This window comes from Dipodomys merriami, unplaced genomic scaffold (assembly GCF_024711535.1).
Source record: "Dipodomys merriami isolate MVZ:Mamm:240054 unplaced genomic scaffold, mDipMer1.0.p SCAF_42, whole genome shotgun sequence".
Taxonomy (NCBI): domain Eukaryota; kingdom Metazoa; phylum Chordata; class Mammalia; order Rodentia; family Heteromyidae; genus Dipodomys; species Dipodomys merriami.
Window position 1 is genome coordinate 1328149 of NW_027205826.1, and position 19140 is coordinate 1347288.

Consider the following 19140-nt stretch of genomic DNA (forward strand, 5'->3'; position numbering starts at 1 on the left):
GTCTGTTTCCTGCCTGGGCTGGCTTCAAACTACAATCCTCCATCTCAGCCTCCTGAATAGCTAGGACGACAGGCGTGAGCCACCGTGCTTGGCTTTGACATATGAAGTCTGAAAAATTGCAAAAAGAAAAATAACTTTCCAGGTTCCATGACTTACAAGGTTGCTCACAGCGCCTCCTTGTGGAGACTCTGGAAACCCACCCGGCTTCTCAGGAGTCCCAAACCCCAGGACCTGCTCCCGGCAGCTGAACCACCTCCCCAGCTGCCAGCCCCCTCCCCACCCCGCGCCCCTTCCTTTGTTTAAGAAATGCTCTGAGCCACGGGTCCCCCGGCAAGTTCTTATTTTTGCGTTTTGTTTTGCCAGTCTTGAGGCTCAAACTCAAGGCCTGGATGCTGTCCCTGAGCGTCTTTTCCGCAAGGCTAGCGCTCTACCCGGGCTCAGGGCCCGAGCCGCCCTCCTCCTCGGGGTCACAGACGCCCTCCGTGCGGGCCGGAGATTGCATCAGAAACTTTTATTTCAGGAAATACGTTTCAACACGGTTGTCATTTATACAAAAAGACGAATTCTCAGGAGGCACATAGCAAAGGCCATCATGGGTCAGCCGGTGAAGGGGAGCTTTCAAACTCTGGGTTCAGAGAGGGGCGCAGAGCCATCCCAACCTGGGATGCTGTGCCCCCCCTCTCCCGGGACCCCCGGACTGGGCCCTGGTGCTGGACACTTCATTCAAAGTCTTGGTTTTGGCAAAAAAAAAAAAAACAAAAAAACAAAAAAAAAAAACATGGCAAGTTGGCAAGTAAACTGTTGAGCTGAGGGTGGGCGGGTCTCGCCAAGCTCGGGTGGGGATGGCTGCCACCCAACACAGGAACACACGCGCACACACGCCGGCATGCACGCCCCACACGCCTCCCACCATCCACGCGGGCACATGTCCGGTGGAGGCGGGGCGGAGGCCGGAGGGAAGGAAGTGACGGCAGCTGGGGAGCAGGTCTCCCTGGGGCGCGGGCGCCAGGGTGTCATCACGACCCTGCTGCACAACAGCCCTTGGTCCTCCCGCCCTGGGGGTCTGGCCGGAGGGCACAGGAGACCGAAGGCGTTGGGCCGGGTGGGGTGGGCCGCTCCCACATGCAGACGCGCTTCTGGAGGTGGAGACTCAGCGTCAGAGTAACCAGCATTTCCGGCCAAACCAAAGACCAGACAGACAGACAGACCTCCCTCCCCCCACATCCAGGTAGGGCAGGTCCCACCCGTGCCCCATCTTCCTTCCAGCACCTTTCCCTGCCTTTCTCCTTCAACTCCTCCACCAGGAGCACTTGCTCCGGCTTTCCCAAGACTCAGGGTGGGGAGGGACCCTCTCTGAACCTCTGTTACCCAGATCCGTAAGTCTGGAGGTGGGGGGGGGTGATGGGGACCGATGAGTCCCTCCCTGCAGTCTGTCCCTGTTTCTGGCTGGGGGAGGGGGCGGGGTCCGCCGGGCGCGTGCGCGCTGACGGCTGGGATAAAGGCACTTTCTGCTTCAGTACGGCTTCCGGGCGGGGCCGGCGGGCCTGGCCCGTCCAAGCCATCATGGAAACTGGGTTGTGTAATTTTCTAGCCTCCCCTTGGGAGCAGTGAGTGAGGGGCTCTCTGAGTTGTGGCCCGTGCCATGGGGGGGTGGGGGGCTCCGGGTTTACCTGGCTGGGCCCCGTCCTTCCCGGGCACTGCCTACAGGACGGAGGGGCCTGGTCCCTGCAAGTCGGAACGCGGGGGGCGGGGGGCACAGACAAGCTTTCTGGCTCCCCGGGGGGTGGGGGTGGAGGGTCAGATTCCCGGGTCCTTTCCTCCAGCTCCTGCCCAGCCTCTCCAGTCCTGGGCCAGGCCTGGCGGGGCCCTGCCCGGCCCGCGCCACAGCAGGTGGGCTGTGGACACTGACACACTGAGGAGGTGTCTCCACGTGGAACCTGGCTGCGTGGGGAGGGTCGGAGGAGAACACGTGGAAGAAGTGATATAAAATAAGACGGGGCGGGGGGTGGGCCTGGGGGGGACTGGAAGGAGTCGGGGGCAGGGTCCTAGGCGCGGGTGGCGTCTACATCTCCTGGGCTTCTGGCTCTTTCTCGTCCACGCCGTTGGCCATGGTGCTGTGACCCTCGTTGAGCCGCTTCACGCGGTACGCTTCGAAGTGGATGCTGCTGGTGATGTCCTTGATATTCTGCATGTGCGTCCTGGGCCAGGCGGGCTGGGCGTCGGTGGTGCGGCCTGGCCTCCCGGGCCTCTGCACACCCGCACGGGCTCGCGCGGCCTCCCTCACCCCGCGCCCTCTCGACGGTCAGCCTGGGGCTGCCCAGGGCCTCAGGGCCTCTGCCTGCTCCCCGGCCTCCCACCACTCAGGGGCTCCGGCCCACTCACCTGATGAGGAGGTCCCGCAGGTAGGCAAACTCACAGTGCATGGTGTTCTCCACTGCGGACAGGGAACGGAGGGCGTCAGCATCCGGCCGATGCCGATGCCCTGCACCCCACCCTGGTCCTCCCCTCCCGTGTCCAGCAATCCCAGGCCCAAGAGCCGCTTCCCAGGACAGCTCCCCGGGGGGCGGAGGCCCTGGCGGCCCCGTCCCGCGCTGGGCGGAGGGGCACGAGATGGCGGGACAAACTCAGCTTCTGCACGCTGTAAGATTTTGGTTCTTTTTTCCTCCCATCCGAGACTGGGACTCGAACTCGCTATCTGATGCTACACACTTGTTGGCAGAATGCTTCCAGCCCCTGTGGAAGGTTTTGGCCTAGCAGCCGAGAAAGGGGGGGGAGGTAATGCAGAGGAGAGGCGGGGGGGGGGGGGTGAGGGTCGGGCAGGCGGTCCAGCAGAGACCCGAGGCGGGGCGGGCTGCGGAGCCAGGACTGATGTGGTGATTTACAGAAAGCCCAGGCTCTCTGCTCTTGTCCCCCACGGTTCTGCCCTGCCACACGTGTGCTCAGGCTCGCAGGAGACACACAGAGACCGTGCAAGTGGTTCTTGACCCCCAGAGCCAGCTCAACGTGACACTGTCGAAGGGAGCGTGCACACGGCCGCCGGGGCGGTGCGGGCAGACAGCTCAGGACAGGACACGTCCTGCTGTGTTCTGTGCCTCCCCGGCGTGCAGGCCTGTGACCCACAGCAGACCTCCCTGCGGGGGGCGTGGGGGGGTACGGGGCAGAGCAGGTACACCCCGGGCGCTCTGCGATAGCCGCAGTCCTGCTGTGTAACTACGAGCGTTCCTCTGCTGCAGATGTGAGCGGAACGTGGGGAGGGCGGGGGGGTGTGTCTGGTGGAGATGGAGCGATGCCCTCGTGTGACTTAGGGCAGCACCCTCGGGGGATTCGAGGACAGGAAAGGGGCGCAGTGGCGCTCACCAAGAGGGAACCAATAGTAACGCAGAACCCCCTAGCGCCCAGACCTGACGGGCGATCGGGCCCCCAAAGGCCAGGTCCCTGGTCAGGGGTACACGCGGGGCAACCCTGGCATGAAGGCAAGCTCTGGGAGGTGCCCGGGGTCCTTATGAAAGGCTGCCGAATGGGAGACAGCCCCCCAGCAAACATCCTGCGAAGGCTGCAGGCTGGTCCTGTGAATTTCCCAACTATTTCCTCCTGACACCTGCCATTCCCCAATTGGCCACCAGGGGGCAGTAGATGCACGTCGATGTGGATCCACCTCCCCCCCCCCCCCCCCCTTAACCCCGAATTCTCAACCCTCCAAATCATGTCTTTCACACAAAGGTGCTGAAATGCAAGATCTGGGATGGGGAACACAGGGGAGGAGGAGAATCAGGGAGGGGCCGGAGGGAGCAGAGTCTAGGAGAAGCCCGCCTGACGCAAACAAAGACCCACTTGTACAGCCAGCAGCCCTGGCCCAGGGCACATTACAGGAGAGGCCACGCACTGGAAGGGTGATTCAGACGGCATCTGCTGCACCCCACCTGGTGACACCCACACAGTGGGCACAGCAGGGGCGGGGCTGCGGGAGCAGACAGGCTACTGTAGCACCCCAAAAAGGCCTGTGCACCGCTTCACATTCTCATCCAGCTGCAAACGCCCAACTCCTAACTCAAGAGGCTGAGCCTGTGGTTTCGAGAGCCGCCTCCCCTCCTCCCCTCGCTATTAAGAGGGAGGAGGGCCCGGGGACCCGGGGAGAGGGGGGGAAAACTCCAGAATTAAATTGAGATCCTCCATATGGAGCGCACGCCCTTAGCTCGCGGCCCAGCCATCGCCGGCTGCCTTGGGAAGCCCTACCTGTCTTTGGGATTTCCCCACTTTGCTGGAACCATCCATGGTGGACACTGAGGCCCAAACTCTGACTCTCAACTCTGTGTTCCTTGTCCACTCAGCCTTTTAGCCAAGCCGTTCCCCAAGGACCCAGTGGCGTTAGCCCCGGCCCATTCTGTCCTTTCCTCCTGCGGTCTCACAGCAGAGTGGAGAAAGCCCTGGATCCACCCCCAGGCGCTGCCACCAGAGGGGGCCCATCTGGGCCGGGAGCAGACTCAGCTCACCCCTGACCTGTGTGGCTGGGACTTTCTTTGAAGTGTTTGCATAGTGAAGGATTTCCAAGCTGGCTACCCTGAGCTTGGGCAGGTCCCACATCAACACCCCTGTCGGAGGGGAGGCTCCAAGTGCAGCCTGGGGGGCCCCACAGTCTAGGGTCACAGGGGTGACTGGCTTGTCATCTGATCTCTGGGCCCCGGCCGGTACCTTCGATGGTGCCCCACTTGGTCTTCCTCCCCAGGATTCTCTTGCCGTTCACTTGGTACTCGTGGTCGCTGCCCACCACGGCAAATGGAATCATCTCCTGGGAGGGGACAGCGGGTGCGTGTCACGGGTCGGGAAAGGCCCAGCCCTTCTGCGAGCCCCGGGGACCCTGCCCCTGGGACCCCAGAACTGAGGGCCTTGGCTGGGAGGAGTGGGGGAAGACACCCCGCCCGCCAGGGATGTGGGAATGGCACCAGCTGAGCTGAGTGCGTACCCGGAACTTCTCGTTCACCAGCCGGTCCTCGGAGTCCTCGTCGAACTCCTTTTGGGGGTACACGTCGATGCCGTTGGAGAGCAGGTCTGCCGTGATCTGGGGAGGGAGGGGAGATGCAGGCCGCCCCCGTGAGGCACTCCAGCGCCTAGGCCAGCAGGGGTCGGCCACCTGGGGCCCAGGGCCCAAGGCTGCCCCCAGAGACCCGAGACCCTGACAGCCCCAGGAAGCAGGGGCAGCTGCAGATCTGTCCACCCGAGATGCTGGAGAACCCCAAGGAGCTCTGGGCCCGTCCTGAGTGTGCTGTCCGGCTCATCACAGCCGCACCCCCACCCCCAAAGGTTGCTGAGTTCTTCGTTTCTGGACCCTTTTTGTAGTAGCCTCCAAGGTCAGCATGGGCCCCTCCCCTCCTATAGTGGCGAGGGAGGGGGTAACTGCCCCCACCCCCACCCCCGCCATGGCCTCCCTGCACTTCCCCTCCGGCGGGCACTTTCCTGTGCGTCTGACCACACCTCCCTAAGCATGCGGGAGCCCCCCACTGGCCGAGCTTGTGGAATCCAAGGGCATCCCTCACACCCACTGGGCGGGAGCCAGACTCCTCCATTAAAAGTTTCCAGATGGTTGGGAAGTAGGGCACTGTCAGGACAAAGTAGCCCAGGCTGGCCACAGCTTGCCCCCAGCGTCCGGAGAGGCAGGGACAGTGGGGAGGCCCCAGCCCCCTACCCGCTGTTTGAAGTAGGCCCTCTCCTCCAGGGTCAGCGTGTCAGCCTTGGCGATGACAGGGACAATGTTGACCACCTTGCTCAGGCGCTTCATGAACTCGATGTCCAGGGGCCTGAGGCTGAAAGGGCGCAAGGTGACACCACTCAGGCTAGGGTCCTGGGGTGACGGGACTCAGGCCGGGGTCCTGGGGTGACGGGACTCAGGCCGGGGTCCTGGGGCACCGGGACTCAGGCCGGGGTCCTGGGGTGATGGGACTCAGGCCGGGTCCTGGGGTGCCGGGACTCAGGCTGGGGTCCCAGGGTGATGGGACTGAGGCTGGGATATGGGGGTGTCGGGACTCAGGCCAGGATGTGGGGTGAGGTCCTGTCCCGGGACCCACACCTGGTGGATGCCGGCAGTGACAGTTATGTTCAAGCACTGGCCGAGTGGGGAGTACGGGGGCTTTCAGGGGTACCAGTAAGCTGAGGTGTGCGTGTGTGTGTGCGCGTGCGTGTGTGTGTGTGCATACGCGCGCGCGTTCAGGGCAAGGCCAGCTAGCTCCAGGCACCCTGTCCACCACCTGCCCTTCCCATGCCCACACATGAAGTAAGCCTCTATTCTGATGCCATCTTGCTTTGACTGGCTGGGACAGGAAAAGAATGGGGGCCCCCAAGACAGGCTGGTGGCTCCCCAGCAAGCCTGGGGTCTGACATGGGACAGGGCAGTGGAAGAGAGGCCGGTGGAGCCTGACAGAGTGGGGAGTCTCTGTCCTGCTGGGAAAGCGCGCTTCCAGGCAGAAGTCTCAGCAAAGCTGGCCAAGGACCACCCATCCCCTGGGACTGGGCGCTGGGGACGGAAGCCAGGCCCAGGGCCCAGCGGGGTCCTAGCCCAGAGGGTTAGCTCTGGGGGACCACCCTTGGCTAGCCCGGCCGGCACCACATCAGGGCTCTGTCTCCCTCTGCCGGCCCTCAGCCTAGGCAGAGCTTGGGAACGGCCGACGGGCGGCCACAGGACCCTAGAGCAGCAGCTCTGCCTTGCGGAGGTCCCGTAGCAGGACTCACAGCATCCTGTCTCTGGTGGACTCCCGCTGTTCCCCGTGGGAACCCCACCTCACTGTTAGCCCAACAGACCACCAGCAGCTGCTGCCCTGGGCCTCAGGAAGAGGTGGCCAGCAGGGGGCAGAAAGGGCCCTAAATCCTGAGGACACAGGCCTCCTAGGGAGCTGCGGACTGACTGGGAGGGAGGAGACACCCTCCATGCCTCCCCCCCACACCGGGGCAAGGCATCCAGGGCAGGGCTCTGGTGCAACTTCAGGGTGGACAGGATGAGAAGACAGTGCTGGACGAGTCAGTCTCGGCCTGCAGCAGCTGTTGCCGAGCCAGGCCAGGCCACTGTTCTCCCTGCCTTCCTCCAAGTGGTCCAAGGGACCAGGATGGGAGGGTGGTGAGTGGGCGTGACCAATGAGTAGGTGTGGCTATGCCATGGGAGCGGCCACTGGGTGGGCGTGGCTATGGACTGGGTGGGCGTGGCTATGGAGTGGGCGGAGCGGTGGCTCTGGACGGAAGTCAGGTAGCTGAGGCTGGCCTCCAGGGGCGTCTCACTCACTTCACTTAATGGCCGCACCCCCCACCCAGCTCCCCACGGCTGTGGGTGCGGAGCGGAGGACCCGTGAGGACCATCCCAGGGGTGGTGGAACCCCAGAACCCATCCCCAGGACCAGGGCCCTGGAGGGGACCTACGAGTGGCCGGTGGCGGGGATAAAGTAGAGGCAGCAGTGGACGCGCGTGTCTGGGATCCGCCTCTTCCGGTTGATGTTGACCTCCTCCTGCAGGTACCTCTCATACTGGTCGTTGATGAATTTCATGATGGGCTGCCAGCTGTGTGGAGAGACCCCGCTCAGCCTCACATGGGGCCCTCTGCCTTCATCCCCTTTACCCCAGGTCAATCCCCAGAACCCGGGCAGATGCTTGGCGCTCGGCTCCCAACTGCCCCATGCTGACCTCTGACCTGGGGGGCGGGGGCTCGATTTCTATGGCGATTCCACTTTGAGTCTTTGGAGCTCAAGGCACAAGGCTTTAGCAGCACATGGGCCAGGTCCCTCTGGTTAGGTGCCTCCACCCTCCGCCCGCTCCCCGAGCCGCTCACCAGTTCTCATTGTTGATGTGGTCTCCGAAGCCGGGAGTGTCGATGACCGTCAGCTTCATGCGAACACCCTTCTCCTCAATATCTGAATAACCCAGAGCAGTGGAGTCAGAGGCGCGTTCCAGGAGAGAAAACAATCTGCCATGGAGCCCAGGGGTCACCACTGGCGTGTCCCCTTCCATGGTTCCTGGTGCTATCTACAGGGGCACAGGCTAGAGGGGCCGGAACCAATCATCCCCCAAGACTTAAGATGTCCAGGGGATCCCAGTGAAGCCCTAGGCTCGCCTGACCAAGCTGGGCTCCCTTTGTTCTGTGGGAGAAAGGGCCTCACTGCCCAGTCCCCGCCCCCGTGACAGGCCCCACAGCCCAGTTGGACGCCCAATGCCCAGTCTCCACCCTCAATGTCCAGGCCCCGCCCCACAACCCAGTCTCCACCCTCAATGTCCAGGCCCCGCCCCACAACCCAGTCTCCACCCTCAATGTCCAGGCCCCGCCCCACAACCCAGTCTCCACCCTCAATGTCCAGGCCCCGCCCCCACAGCCTAGGCCCCGTCCCCAGGGTGCGGACCGTGGGTGATAGACTTGATCTCGATGGTCTTGGGGATGCGCTCCTCAGAAGAGGGCTGCACCGACTTCCGGCTGATTTTCGACTTGAAGAGAGTATTGATTAACGTGGACTTCCCTAAGCCGCTCTGCCCTGAGGACAGAACAGAGGAAGGCTGCTTGGTGAGCGGTTGGTGGGCAAGCCTGCGGCGATGCCCAGGCTCACGCCACGCGGGCCGTCAGTGCCCGGCGAACTTGCTCAGGGGGCTTTGCCTCTGGCCGTGGGTCCAGTGACACAGAGCAGGGACAGCTGGGCTCCAGGGCATAGCCCAGCCTGGCCACGGAGGCTGAGGGAGGCTCAGGGACACGAGGCCCCGGTGGGAGCAGCAGGCGTGGGCTGTGCCTACAGACCCAGCTTTGAGCCTGGGCCGTGGGTGAACACACGTGCCCAGACCCCTCCTACCACCCCGTAGAGCAGCCTGGGAGTTCAAATTAGATGATGGAGCATGTGCTCCTGAAGCATGAGTTACCATGAGGACCGCCCGGGCCCGGGGCTGGGTCCCAAGGCCAGCAGGTGCTTCTACCATGGTGACACCTGGGCCACTGCAGCCACCAGGAGAGGGAAGAAGTCTCCGGGGCACCTGCCAGGCAGGCAGCTGAGTGAGGCTTCCAGGAGGCCTCCAGCCAGGCCTGCTGGGGGCTGGGGCTGAACTCCTTCGGGCCGAGGGCCACAGTGGACGGAAGGAGGAGCTCAGTGAACACCATGGTCACAGCTCGGGCCTGTTCACCCAGGGGATGCCGGGGTTCTACCGCAGCGGGGCCCCTCTGAGGAGCCGTGGCCCTCCGTGGGGCGCACGGATGCTCACGTGCGTTCACGCTCTCACCCGTTTTACAGAGGAGAGGCTGGCCCTCGGCGCTGGCGGGGGGGGGGGGGTAACGGCGTGGGGGACAGCTCCTGGGGACTCACCGACCACCATGATGTTGAACTCGAAGCCCTGCTTCATGGCCTTCCTGCGCATCTGCTCCAGGATGGAGTCGATCCCCACGTAGCCGAAGTCCACCGGGGCCTTCTCATTCCGCGGCGCGGGCGCCTGCTTGGGCATGGCGTCTCGGGAGGTGTCCGCCATGTCGCCCACACCGCTGGGAGCCGCTTCGGAGGCTGGGGAAAGAGGAGCAGCGGTTCAGGGTGTGACAGAGCCACCCGGGGTGTCCTCAAACATCCACATCGCCGTCAGATGGAGAAGCTGAGGTCCGAGCAGCTCGTCCAAGAAACCCATGGGGAAGGCAGGCCCAGGGCCACGGCGGCCTCAAGCAAACCCCACCCCGAAGCCACGCTGCGCCTGGCTCTAATCACCTTCTCTGCCAGCAATGCCTGCCCGGACCTCTCTCCTCCCTGGCTCCAGGTGGGCTGAGAACACTTGAACCCGCCTTCCCTCCATTCTCCATCCACAGGGCCAGGCAGGCAAGGAGAGCGCTGGGCCGGGCCGGGCGGCTGACCACCCAGTCCACCCTGCCCCCCATCCACAGCCCAGCCCAGCTTCTGCTTTCAGGTCTGCAGACTGGGGTGAACTTCCGGTACCCGGGGCTTCTGTGAGCATCAGAGCAGAGCCTCGGCCCCTCCCCTGGGTCACACTGTGGGTCAGAGGCTGGGGTGGCCAGAAAGGAGCCCCAAGCAATGCCACTGGACACCCTCAGCACTGCGGCCCAACACAGGGGCTCAAGGCTTCTTCCACTGGGGTCTGGCTGGGAACTGGGGCCCCACAGGGGCCAGCTGCCACCCCCACCTGCGCTGGTGTGGAGGTACAAACGCCCCACCACAGAGCCACACACTGCTTTGACCCCAAAGCTGCCCTTGCCAGCCCGTAGTGCCCGGCCCTGGCAGCACCCGCAGGCTCAGGGTCTTCCCTGGTCTACAGGGTACCAAGAAGGCCCCCCTCATTCTCCAGCGCCCTGCTGGAGCGCCCTGCACAGGTACCGGGCGCCTCTTCAGACACCTGCTGGGCAGGGGCGCAGGGGAGGGGGAGGGCAGGGGGGCAGCGTGGGCACCCAGCCTTCCAGGCCTCCCAGCGAAGAGGCCCCAGGCAGGATTGGGTTAAACTGCTCTTCTTCCTGGACAGACACCATACTTGCGGGTCCCCCAGCCAACAGGTGGAGCCCTGATGGCCCTGGCTGAACCCCGTGTTCGCTCCTCTTCGTTCTGCTACATTGGGGTGACCGGTGGGAATCGAGGTTTCCCCCCTCCCCCAGGCCCTAGGTGGGGGACAGAAGAAGAAGACAAAATTGCAGCAAAGGGGGCAGACGCACTATGCCCGGCCACCTACTCCTCAGCCGCTCCACACGGCGTGCACACGACCCCACTTCCCGGAACCCAGGGCCAATAAAACAACAACCAGCAAATACCCATGCCAGGAAGTGATTGCCAGGAGGAGCCCCAGCTCTGGGCGCCAGGCTGCCAACCCCGCCCCCACGCAGCCCTGCCCCGCCCCACCCAGCCCTGGGACACTCAGCCCTGCAAGGCGGCAAAAGCAGGGGCTCTGCTCCCTGCTCAGAAATATCCTCCCCAGCTTCCAGCATCTTTAAATAAACAAAGACGCAGTGTTGCAGCTGGCCGAGGAGCTGTGGCTTTGAGGCCCCGCTTCCTGGAGCCAGACAGGGGCCTGCCTTACAGGGCAGCGGTTCAGCCCTCACCCATGTGACTGAAAATTGCTTCCATCTGTCTGTGGGTCTGGGAGCCATTTTGCCCCATGCTGGAGCCCACCCCCACTCCTCTCCTCCCCCTCCCCCCAGGTGAGGCAGGAAGGTCCCCAGGGGCTCCAGGTAGGCCCTCCGCGGGCACCAACCAAACATCCCACCCACCCCATGCCCCGCGGAAGCCATCAAAGCACATGGACGCCCCTTCGTTGGTAGAAGTGGCCCAAGATTTCTAGCTCCTCACACACTCCTGCAGGCCCCTCCTCTGGGAGCCTGCCCAGCCCTGCAATCAGGACCCGTCACCCAGAAAGCCACCCGGGGCCTGGCCAGCCCCCACCCCCCATGCCAAGGCAGCCGGAAACGATGCCCGAACCCACCCACGCCCTGCCTCCTCGCAGCCCCGCAGCCCTGCGTCTGCCACGGGCCACGGGCAGCTTGTAAGTAAAACATTATCACCTTAACCATCTCAACGTAGACTTTTGGGGAGGGGGGAGGTCAGGCAGACACAGGCTGTGGTGCAACCAACTTCCAGAATGTTCTGAGCCTGCAAAAGTACAGCCCTGTGCCCAGCCTGCTTCCCGTGTCTGAGTCTGACCACGCCGGGGCCCTCCGAGGCGGGGTTGTACGGTACTTGCACTTCTGTGCCTGCCTGTTGTGTCTCTTAGCACAGCGGCCTCACGGTTCATCTGCAGGGGAGCGTGTGCCAGGATTTCCTTCCTTTTCAAGGCTGAATAATATTCCTTAAAATCGGCATAAGAACGTTTTATTTATCCGTCCGTCTGTCCATGCACATCGAGGCTGCTTCCTCCTGTAGACTTGTCTGTAGCGTGACCACCAACGTGCACACAGCTGAGACCTGCTTCTTTTCTTTGTTTTGTTTTTGTTTTGTAGGTTAGGTTAGCCTAGATTTTTTTTAAAACTTGGTGCCAGTGCCGGGGCTTGAACTCAGGGTCTGAGCGCTGCCCTGAGCGGGCTTTCTTTGCTCAAGGGGAGTGCTCCGCCACTTGAGCCACGGGCACCCTTTCGTCTTTTTTCGTGCTTAACTGGAGATGAGTCTCATTAACCTTCCTGCCCAGGCTGGCTTTGAACTGCGATCCTCAGGCCTCAGCCTCCTGAGCAGCCAGGATTATAGGCCTGGCTTGGAGCTTTTGATCTTCCTGCCTCAGCCTCCTGAGTGCCGGAATTACAGGTGTGCACCACCATGCCCAGCAGTGTCTGGGCATGGCCATTTTTACTTCTAAGGCACTGCCGGTATGCTCACATTGGGCTTCTGAGTGCTGGAGACTAAGCTGTCAAATGAGGGACCCCCATTTTTTTTACTTAATTTTCACTCATTTAAACTTAAATAGCTACACATCCCTAGCAAGAACTCTGCTAGATGGTGCTAAATCCTGCCCGAACCCCATCTGTGACAAACAAGGTTGGGATCCAGGCAATGATTACCCCCAGCGCAGTCAGGTCAACAAGAGGCCCCCACAGACCCCACCAAGACGGCAAACACACACAACCTGGGATACTTGATGCGCACCGTGTTCCCCCTGGGCAGATCCTGAGCTCCGGCCGGGTCTCCCGGCCTGGGGTCCAGGCAGCGCATCCCCTGACACCCCAAGCCCCTCACGGACCTACCTGAAGCCCCCACTGCGACTGGCTCTGCTCTCAGGGCGTTTCTAACTCCAAAGTCAACAAGCAGTAGATACAAACATCTAAGGCCAGGCACCAGGACACCCGTCTACAGTCCCGGTACTTGGAAGGCTGAGGTAAGACTCCCAAAAAAACTGACCAGAACTGTGTAAAGCACCCATTCACACGCACAGGTGAGTGTGTGAGGCATCCTGACACAGGACACGCCCTTCCCCCAGGACCTCCAGAAAGGAAGGGATGAAGGTCAGCATGGGTCAGTCTCAAAGTCATGACAGTGAGAGAAGAGAGCGGCCAGAGCACCACGCCACCGGTGCGTGCATGCCAAGAGCACCACGGCACCCACGTGTGCATGCGACACGCCCACCCCTGACAAGTCCATATTTTTTGCACGGGGGGGGGGGCGCTGGTGGGAGAGGGAGACTGTGTAATGAGTATGGAGTTTCCTTTGGGAGTGATGGATGGAAACGTTCTAGAATTGGAGGCGACGGCTACCCGACACTGTGAATGAACGCAGAGCTGGATAATCTGGGCGGCAGAATGGAGGGGCGGGAGGAGGCAGGAGCTTCCGGCCTTCCTGGGCTGGGGTCCGGAGGACCTGTGGCGGCGTGGCCTGGCAGTGGCGGTGTGCTGGGTGCTGTGGGAGGCCCGGTGTGTGTCCCCAGCTCGCCTTGGCCCTCTCTGTGGCTTCCTCTCTGCCTTGTGTCCAGGGCTGAGGGTAGCAAGTAGAGCGGCCCGCTCCGCCTGGGCAGGCTGCTGCCTCCCCGCTGTGACAGGCCCGGTGCCCACCCCAGAGCCCACTGGGAGCGGGAGACAGCAACGGGGTGATGCATTTCGGGATGCTCACACTTCATCCCGGCCCCGGGGTGACCTCAGTCTTCCAGGCAGGACTGGCTTGCTGGACTAAACCTGGAAACCCCAGGCCCAAACCCACAAGCCCCCCACCCCCCTTTCCTGCTGCCTTGCTGCTGCAGGGGGGGAGGGGGAGGGACCACAAGCCCCCCCCTTCCTGCTGCCCTGTACGGTGGGGGGGGGGGATGAGCCCATGCCACAGGCACTGCCTCCCGGGAAGCCCTGCGGGGCAATGGCCAATGGCCTGGGAGCCACAGCCCAACAGCTCCCAGTTCCAAGAGACAGCCAGGCGGCACCCCAGGGCAAACCCAGTGTCATCCCCACGTCTTACCCCAACACAAGGCCCGCCCAGTTCTCAAACCACAGGAGGCAGAGCCATCTTCTCTACTCATGGGGCCAGGTCAGCCTGTCCCTGCAGCCCCAAGGGCGGCCCAAGTTCCACATGGGGGACGGGGGTGGGGGCTTAAAAGCAGGGGCAGCTGAGCCCTAAGGACTGAGCCGTCTGTTCCCATAAACGCCAGCTGTTCCCAGACCCCTGTGAAGGGCTGTGTGTGTGTGTGTGTGTGTGTGTGTGTGTGTGTGTGTGTCTCATGGACTTTCCTCCTCAGGCTGGCTTTGAACCTTGATCCTCTGAGCGGAGCCTCCTGAGGAGCTAAAATTCCCGGTGGGAGCCGCTGGCGCCAGGCTTGCAGAGGGCTTCTTACAGTGGGTGAGTGGCCGTGGAAGAGACCTGAGGAGCCCAGCCAAGGCCTCACGGGCATCACCACCACCCGACACAGCCAGTGCCACCCTTAACCCCTCACAGAGGAGCAAACTGGGGGGAGGGGCATCTTTCACCAGCAAGGATCACAGAGCTAGCAAGAGGCAGAGGCAGGAATTGAACCTGGGCTCAGGACTCGGCAGGTTGGGTCCTCCAGCACCTTGGAAAGCAGGATGGAAGCGTGATTTCCCACAGCTACACGCCAGGAGGGGCCCTTGGGTGTGGAAGGCTCTGCTGGTCCCCAGCTGCCCCAGGGAGGCAGGGACCCGGCCCAGCTGGCAGTGCCTCTCACAAGGACTTAGTACTTTTATTTCTAGGAAGACCCAACGTTGGCTGAGCCCTCTACCAGCTGCTGGGCCCTGTCCTGGGGCCTGGATCCATGTACCCCCAGGATCCCCTGGTGCAGGCCCCATGTCCCAAAACAAAGAGACCCAGCAGCTTGGGGCCTGCCAACCCCCCCCCATGATTCACACCCTGAGTGGACAACACCCCACAGCTGGAGGCCCCCCAGGAGGGACTGAGAAAATCCACAATGAGCTCAAAGATGACTCCCTGCTTCCGGCATGCACGAGTGGGTGGAGGGAGAGGAGGCTGCAGCTTAAGAAACAGACAGAGAATGGGGCCCATACAGAGCTGCAAACCAGACACGTGCGTGCGTGCAGGGACGTGCATGCGTGCAGGGACGTGCATGCGCAGGCAGAGGGCTGGGACAAGAGGCTAAAGACCTAACTATAACAATAGGTAGAAAATGACTCTGGGGTCCCTAGGAGTAGGACTGCAATGCTGATTCCTTCCACAATTCATCAAAAAAAAACCAGTGACATTCTAGACGTGAAACCAGGTGACTAGAAACCTTGGTGCACAGTGAGTGGCAGCCACCAGCCGCGCCCTGCAGCGACGTAGCCCTCCACCGTAAGGAGCACTGGGGCTGACTCAGCCACACAATGTTCTTGGGTCACTGTCGCCTTTTAGAAGCTGACAAAAGGTGGGCTCAGGTCACAGCTCAAGCAGCTGAGCATCTGCCTAGCAGAGACCAGGCCCTGGGTTCAAACCCCACTTACTCCCACCCCCACAGGGCACTATTAGAAGCTGATTAAAACACAGCTCATACGTGTACCCACATATACATGTGTACAAACTCATGAACACAAACACGCCTCTCTGGACAATTGGAGGAAGCAATGAACCCCTGGAGCCCAACGTAAGGAAACAATTTGGTCTCGTGAGGTCCTAATCAGGGTGTCCTGACTCCTTAGCAAGACACACAGAAACAGCCCTGGTTAGCAGTTAGCGCTGGGGTGAGTCACGTGCTGACAGCCACAGAGTGAGGAAGGCGAAGAGCAGGAGGGAAAGGAGGGAAAGGGTTGGGGCCACGGGCTCCACAGGCTCACAGAAATGGGGAGTCATTCTCTCCTGTCCCCACTAAGCTGTGAGCCCACCCAGGCCCCTGGACTCCGCATTAATGCCACAGGACTCTGGGACCTCCTGTTCTCTTCTAAACGGAAACAAAGCAAGTGCTGGTGGCTCCCGCCTGTCATCCCAGCTGCTGAGATCTGAGGACGGTGGTTCAAAGCCAGCCCAGGCAAGACAGTCTGAAACTCTGATCTCCAATTAACTAACAAAAGAGCCAGAAGTGGAGCTGTGGTTCAAATGGTATAACACCAACCTTGAGCAAGAAAGCTAAGCAACAGCACTCAAGCTTGACTTCAAGCTGCAGTTTGGGCGTTAAAAAAAAAAAAAAGAAAAAGAAAAAGAAATGAAAGAGAAGGACTCTAAACCAGTGCATCTTGCAAATTTGCACGGGCCTGTTTCAAGAACTGAAATTTCAAAGTGCATGCAGCTCATCTAATTTAATAAGGAACTCCAAATCAAATTACACTTCACACTTTGTTCCGGGCAGGAAGTGTCTCAGAGGGGTCTGGTTAAAAACGAAGATGCCAGAAATCTGAGACTTTGCCCTCCCTCCCAAAACTGCTTAGAAACCCAACACAATGGCTGCAGGACTGCACACACAGAGCTGCGCTGGCCTTGCGTGTTGGCCGGCGGGGAGGGGGTGTGAATGTGGCCTCTCGGTGGGCTGCTCTCCGAGACTGGGACCAGGGAGGTCTAGAGCGGTGAGGGTCACTCCCCACCCCTTCCTCCACCCATTCAATCAGGGAACTGAGACGCCCTGAAGGCCGGGCAGGGTCCCCACTCTGGCTGCCAGCCAAGCCCTCCCCCACCATCCTGGTGAGGAATATCAAGGAGCCCGTCATTCTGCCAACGGGGGCTTCGAGGGGCCCCGGTCGGCAAGACAAACTTGGATGGCGTCCAAGGCGTGCCCCGCCCCCCTTCTGTTCTTCATTTGCTGCCCCTCCCCCCCTGCCTGGCTGCCCGGACCTATTGAGACACCCGTCTTTGTTTAAAGCAGGCCCCAACCTGCACCGCCCACCCTCCAACGCGGGGCAGAGCTCCTCCGCCTCCCAGGGGCCCGCCGGCCGGGCCTCACTCATGGGGTTTCCTGTTCCAGCCCCCGCCGGCCCGGCCCGGGCCCTGCGGCCGCTCCCCCGTCAAGGCGGGCAGCAGCTGCAGCTCCAAAGCAACCTCAAGACCCAGCTGCCCCACCCCGCCCCACCCCGCCCCGCCCCGCCCCTGCCCGGTCCAGAGCAGCCGCTGGAGCAGAGATTGGTTCATTCTTGGCAAAGATCGGCTGGGCGGGATGGGTGCAGGGAGGAATCCCCTCTGCACAGGGCTGTCCCTCTCAGGGGAGGGGACAGGGCCCGCCCCCTCTCCCCGCCGGCTCCTATCAGCCTGGCTAGCAGCAGGTACACACCAGAGCTGGGGGCGCAATGGACAGAGGCTCCCGGAACGTACACAACCCACAACCATCCGGTAACAAGCAGATGAGGACCGTCGGGCGCAGCAGCCCTCCCCCCACCCCAGGAATCTGTGCGAAGGGCCTTCCCCGCAGCAATCAAGCAGGGGTGTGCATGTGGGTCAGAGCTCAGGCTGCAGAAGGTTCCTGGTGCCTAGGCCCTGTCATCCAGGCGGGGGGGGGGGGGGGAGATGACACATTCCTCTACTATGACAGGAGCCTGAGCAAAGGATCCCCAGGGAGGGGGAAACACTCCGACTGTGTCTGGGGGTCCAGGAAGGAGGAGAAGGGAGGGATGGCTCATCTCCAGCCTTCTCTGGGCCAGGGCCAGGCTCAGGGCCAATGTGTGAGCCACCAGCATCGTCCAGCCCCATGCGGCCCCACCGCCCCGGGGCTCTGGCTCCTAGCCCTCCCCCCCCCACTCACAGCTCCCGGCTTAGAATCCAGCGCACCCAAAAGCCCTCACCAAGTGCCACCTAGGCCCAGCTCACTGAGGGAGCCCAGTCAGGGTCCCTTGGAATCCAGGGTGGGTAAGCACAGGGGCTCACACCTGTAGTCCTAGCTACATATGAGGCTGAGATCTGAGGATCACAGTTCAAAGCCAGCCCAGGCAGAAAAGTCCATGAGACTCTTATGTCCAATGAACCTGCAATAAAGCAGGATGCGGAGCTGTGGCTCAAATGGCCTTGAGTGGAAAGGCTGAGGCACCGCACCCCGGCCCTGAGTTCAAACCTCAGAACCAAACATAAAATCATGAGTGAACAAGAACACAAATGATCTGAGGGTGGGTAGCTGGATGGGTGAGTGCTGGTGGGTGGATGGGTGGATGGACAGGTGGGCGGATGACACGGACGGGGGGCTGGGCAGCGTAGCGCAGGCCTCTCGCTGTCCCCAGGTTCGCGCCCTCTGTGTGGACAGCTGCTTGGCCACCCCGAGTACTTCCCTCACCTCTGCAGCACTGCCCAGAGATGCTGCCTGTAGACGGGGCAGCAAGCTCCGAGCAAAGCCTGACACCTGAGCAGGGGCACGAAGCTTCCTTGCGCCTTTGGACTTGGGTCTGACAGACACAGCCTCTTAGCCTCCAGCGAGCTGAGGACACAGGATCCAGCCTCTTAGCCTCCAGCGAGCCGAGGACACAGGATGCCCCCCCCCCCGCCTGACCACCCAGCCCTCCCTCCCAAAGGCTCTGGCTGGCTTGTATGTGTCTGCGCTGCCCCCCGCCCACTCCCTTCCGTGTCTCTGCTGGCTCCTCCCCTCTCCATCTGCCCAGCCAGGCCCACAGCCGCTGCTCACTTCACCACTTTCCCTGGCCTTCGTGCCAACTTCCCACCCAGACTTGCGCACCAGTACCAGCCGGACAGCGCCGGGGGTCCAGGCTGGGCATCTGGGGCCACTGTCCTGCTCAGGCCTGGACATACCACCTCGAATCAGACACCAGGACCCAGCCCACTTGCCCCCCCACTCTGTCCCCCACTTTCACCCAGGGCTCTCCAGCCGCTGGGGATCACAGGGCTGTCAACTCTCCACAGGCCCCGGCAAGCTGTGCTGCCACCCGCGGTGAACCATCACGTCCCCGGTGCGACCCTCCAACTGACCCGTCCTTTCCCACGGCATGCGATGGCCCCAAATCCGTCTCACCACGGGTGTGCTGAGAGACCCCGCGGGACCTCGGAACCTCTCTGTGCTTCCATGTTCTCGCGTGGCCTCGGATCGAACACGGCACAGGCCAGCTCAGGCGGTGTCTGTGCGGGGCGGGGCGGGGCGAGGCCTCTGTCGGTGTCGCCCTCCCTGGCCTGCCACCCCGGCCCCCTCTCAGTCTCCTAGCCAGATCGTTCTCTCCCTTGGCTCCTAGCAGGTCCCCTTGTCTTTCCAGGGCCAGGCTGCTAATCCACGCCGGGCCCTCTGTTCTGTTCTACGTGAGCCAGGAGACACTCGGCCTCCCCTGCCACTCTGCTGGGAGCTCCTGGATGAATGAATGAATGGTCAGCCTGCTGCGCTGTC

General features: G+C 62.2%; 1 protein-coding gene across 4 annotated transcripts in view; it reads right to left on the reverse strand.

Annotated features, from left to right (window-relative positions):
• Window positions 1-496: 496 nt before the first annotated feature.
• The window catches only part of Septin9 (septin 9), a 136780-nt gene continuing 118136 nt past the window's right edge, over window positions 497-19140 (reverse strand). For all 4 annotated transcript variants that reach the window (XM_069992908.1, XM_069992910.1, XM_069992909.1 and 1 more), the window contains 9 exons: window positions 9312-9503; window positions 8370-8498; window positions 7805-7886; window positions 7399-7536; window positions 5681-5798; window positions 4961-5056; window positions 4690-4786; window positions 2383-2434; window positions 497-2198 (listed from right to left, as the gene is read on the reverse strand). In XM_069992908.1, coding sequence (XP_069849009.1) covers window positions 2063-2198; window positions 2383-2434; window positions 4690-4786; window positions 4961-5056; window positions 5681-5798; window positions 7399-7536; window positions 7805-7886; window positions 8370-8498; window positions 9312-9503 — 1040 coding nt within the window. In that variant the 3' untranslated portion in view covers window positions 497-2062. The remainder of the gene's footprint in view (window positions 2199-2382; window positions 2435-4689; window positions 4787-4960; window positions 5057-5680; window positions 5799-7398; window positions 7537-7804; window positions 7887-8369; window positions 8499-9311; window positions 9504-19140) is intronic.